The sequence below is a fragment of the Oryzias melastigma genome, linkage group LG20 (genome assembly GCF_002922805.2).
Source record: "Oryzias melastigma strain HK-1 linkage group LG20, ASM292280v2, whole genome shotgun sequence".
Classification (NCBI taxonomy): Eukaryota; Metazoa; Chordata; class Actinopteri; order Beloniformes; family Adrianichthyidae; genus Oryzias; species Oryzias melastigma.
This window is the reverse complement of record NC_050531.1, coordinates 13,893,757-13,896,960: the sequence shown is the minus strand read 5'-3', so window position 1 is coordinate 13,896,960 and position 3,204 is coordinate 13,893,757. Positions and strand designations below refer to the sequence as shown.

Below are 3,204 nucleotides of genomic sequence, written 5' to 3'. Positions count from 1 at the left end.
ATCTAAAAAAAAAAAAAAAAGCATGAACTCGAACGCTGCACAATAATATCTCGTCTTCAGATGTTTGTTGTTGATTATTATTAATGTCTTTCCACCACAGTCTGCATTATCTATCTAACAACTGATGTTTGACATCTTAATGTGGCTAACTCACTTTATTCTAATCCTCGCTCACCCTCCCTCATCTCTCTTCCTGTTGCCCTCCAGGGATATGTCACAGTCAGTGAAATCAATGAGCTTTACTCACAGCTTGGGCAGAAACCTAAACCCACTCTTGCCCCCTCTCTGGCCAAAACCCCTCCTGAGTCAGAGGTAGACCTTTCCCCTGAAGAGGCCACCCCCATACTAAAGGAGGATGAGGTGTGTTCAGTGGAATGAAGATTTTTATTTCCCTTTTTTTGTTTGTATTTTATATAAGTCGGCAGATGATGGGAGTGTCTTCTCTACCGATTTCTTTTGCATCGTTTTAGTTCTCTTACAACCTCTTTCTTTCTTTCTTTAAAGCCTTTTTACTCTTCTTCACCCACCGACTGTCACTCCTGTTCCTCCTCTTCTCCTTCCTCCAATCTAAATCCTCGTCCTCTTCCCAAACCCCCCTCTGTGCACTGGCCAGAGAACATGGTGACCTATCGAGACCCTTCCCCTCTCCCCGACTCTCCCCCACCCCCCCTTCCCGCCAAAAACCATCATCGGCGACACAGGCAGGTAAAGGGTTCCTACGGATGGCTCCAGCTTCCTGTTTCATTTTGAAATGTTATTTCCTTTAAATGTACTGTTTAATTTTACATTTAATAATTATTACATTTTCCAGTTGTGAGAAAAGTTTAATTCGACATGATAAAAATTCTTAGCTTCAGTTGTAGTTGTGTCAATCACCACTAGATGGCAGTATAGTAAACACTTTGAAGTCATACCAGTTGTTAGGATTTATCAAAACTTTTCATTTTATGTCACATTTAGAGTACCTTTTGCACTCATTTCCTGTGTTTTCTTAGCATTTCCGGATGCTGGAAGAAAGGAAGCGGTCCGACAAAGAAGCTGGCTCACATCTCAGTGATACTTTACCCAGAAAGAAACCGCCCCCAACTTTGAACTCTCAGTTCACATGTGCTACACTTGGTCGCCCTTTCTCAACCAAAGTAAGAAGAGCTTTAAAAAGAATAAGTAATGTGATAACTGCTTGTTTTTAATTGTTTCTCTCTCTGTTTTCTAGTCCCATCAGCCCCTGGTGCAGAGTTCAAGTTGTGGCAGCATTCTTCCTAGAATCCTCTCTTTGTCCAAGGAAAGTGAATCTAGACGTCTGCATAAAGGTATAAAAAATATTCTGGTTGTAAGAAAAAAAAACGATTTCCTAAATATTTAAACCTTTTTAGATTTTAGAAACATGCCATATATGTTAAAGTTAAAAAAACTAGAATTCCTGTTTTCCTACAACCACTCTCACACACTGCAATTTAAAGTCACAATCATATCTCTCTTGTTTACACTGTTGTGTTTTGGGAATTACTGCGTTGCTCATTTGTTGATCTGTGGGTCAAGATAGTGAAGGAATGCACCAGAGCTGCTTCTTTTAGCTGTTTTCAATCTTTTTTCCTCTTGACTTTAATTTAACATTATTACTGATGTGTCATTGGCTCCCTGCAGCCTGCAGTTGCTTCATATTTCGTAAAGAGAGTTACAAGCTCAAGCGTCAGCCAGTCTGCTGAGTCATAACTGAGATTTTTTCTGACATGGAGATATATGTTTCTCATTTTTTTTGTTCCACGTGTTATAAATTAGTCTGAGTTTTTTCTTGTGTCTGGGAGATGACATGAGTATCTTCTCCCCGCTCCCTTTGATCTCTTGATCTGGCTCATCTGATGGGTGGGTCTCCGTTGTGCTGCTGATGGTATCGCTTTTCTTCCTGTGTCCTGCGGGGAAGTTACTGTCTTTGAAAGTGTCTCTATGGTCATTTTGTCGTCAGCCCTCGTCCTTTAACCATCTCTTATTTTCCTTCTTTTGGGTATTTTAAACTACTTTTTCTACTTCTTTAGTTTACATTTTTTTTGCTTTTATAGATTTAGATATAGAACTCAAACAAGTGTCACTGTGGCGGGGTATTGTCTGCAGAATATGAAGCCTCCTATGGAAACTGTGTCAGCAGGGCAGCCAGAGTCAGGTGCAGCACGTGGCTGCTTGCTAACATCACTGATTTCCACAGAAACAAGTGTTAATTATTTCTTTTTTTTTTTCTTTTTTCAGGTTCAGGTCAACCAAGCTCGCGGGCGGCTTCTCAAACGAACGTCTACCTTGATGCGTTTGGGTACCGTGACAACCAGGCCTTTGATACGATGAGTGTGGACAGCAGTGACTCCTTAGAAACCAGCATCTCTGCCTGCTCACCGGACAACGTTTCCAGGTGGGTTTTGCTTACAGGTAGAAACTGCAGTGCATTTTCTTATAGCAATAAAAATATTTCATCTTTAAGAAAAAAGAGGAAACGGAAAACAGAGAAGCGTCCCACTTTACATGTTGAAACATTGGATATGAGATGTCAGAATAAGAATAGGGAGGCAGGTAATGCAAAAAGTGTGTGCAGAGGTTTCCTGCCTTTCAAGTTTCCTTGTTGAAGAATAGGGAAAGGAGAACTGTGTGTTATTTGATTTAAGGGGGGGACTCCTGATTAGCACTCTGAGGATCAGGTTACAGTGGACAGAAAACATGAAAGCCGTGTGCATGTGTGTGTGTGTTAACGGCCAGTCCCCGAAGGTTCAGCTGAGCGAACTAGCATGAGTGTGGAGGTACATTTGGGGGTTCAAATCCGCCCCCCAACCCCCATATGTACTGAAACCATGTGTGCCTGCCTGCGCTCCTCGCTCCTCTGGATGGTCTGGTGTTGGCTCAGCGGGAAAACAGAATGAGCTCTCGGCATTGGCATTTTTACTTCTTGGCTGGACGGCTGTTGGGATGTGATTGGAGGGCATGTTGTGGGATGTGGACCTGTGATGGATAGAAGACCGCTTCAACTGGGGGTTTGTTTTTGGCATTTCAAAAGGGATGTCTTTGACTTTTCAAAATTGTGTTGGAGCAAGGCAAATGGAGCTTTTCCTAACTAATCCAACTACTTGAAGTGAAAGATAAATAGCAATGAGTGCTGATCCATTTAATCAATTCAGGTAAGAAACTTACCCTTTTTCTGAATTTTAAAAAAAAAATGCATTATGT

General features: G+C 41.5%; 1 protein-coding gene across 5 annotated transcripts in view; it reads left to right on the top strand.

Moving 5' to 3' along the window:
• Positions 1–3,204, top strand: part of phldb2b (pleckstrin homology-like domain, family B, member 2b) — a 35,737-nt gene that overhangs the window by 27,991 nt on the left and 4,542 nt on the right. For 3 of the 5 annotated variants that reach the window (XM_024280023.2, XM_024280024.2, XM_024280026.2), the window contains 4 exons: positions 208–360; positions 996–1,139; positions 1,214–1,310; positions 2,242–2,398. In XM_024280023.2, the coding sequence (XP_024135791.1) occupies positions 208–360; positions 996–1,139; positions 1,214–1,310; positions 2,242–2,398 (551 nt within the window). The other 2 variants (XM_024280025.2, XM_024280027.2) reach the window with 2 other exon arrangements.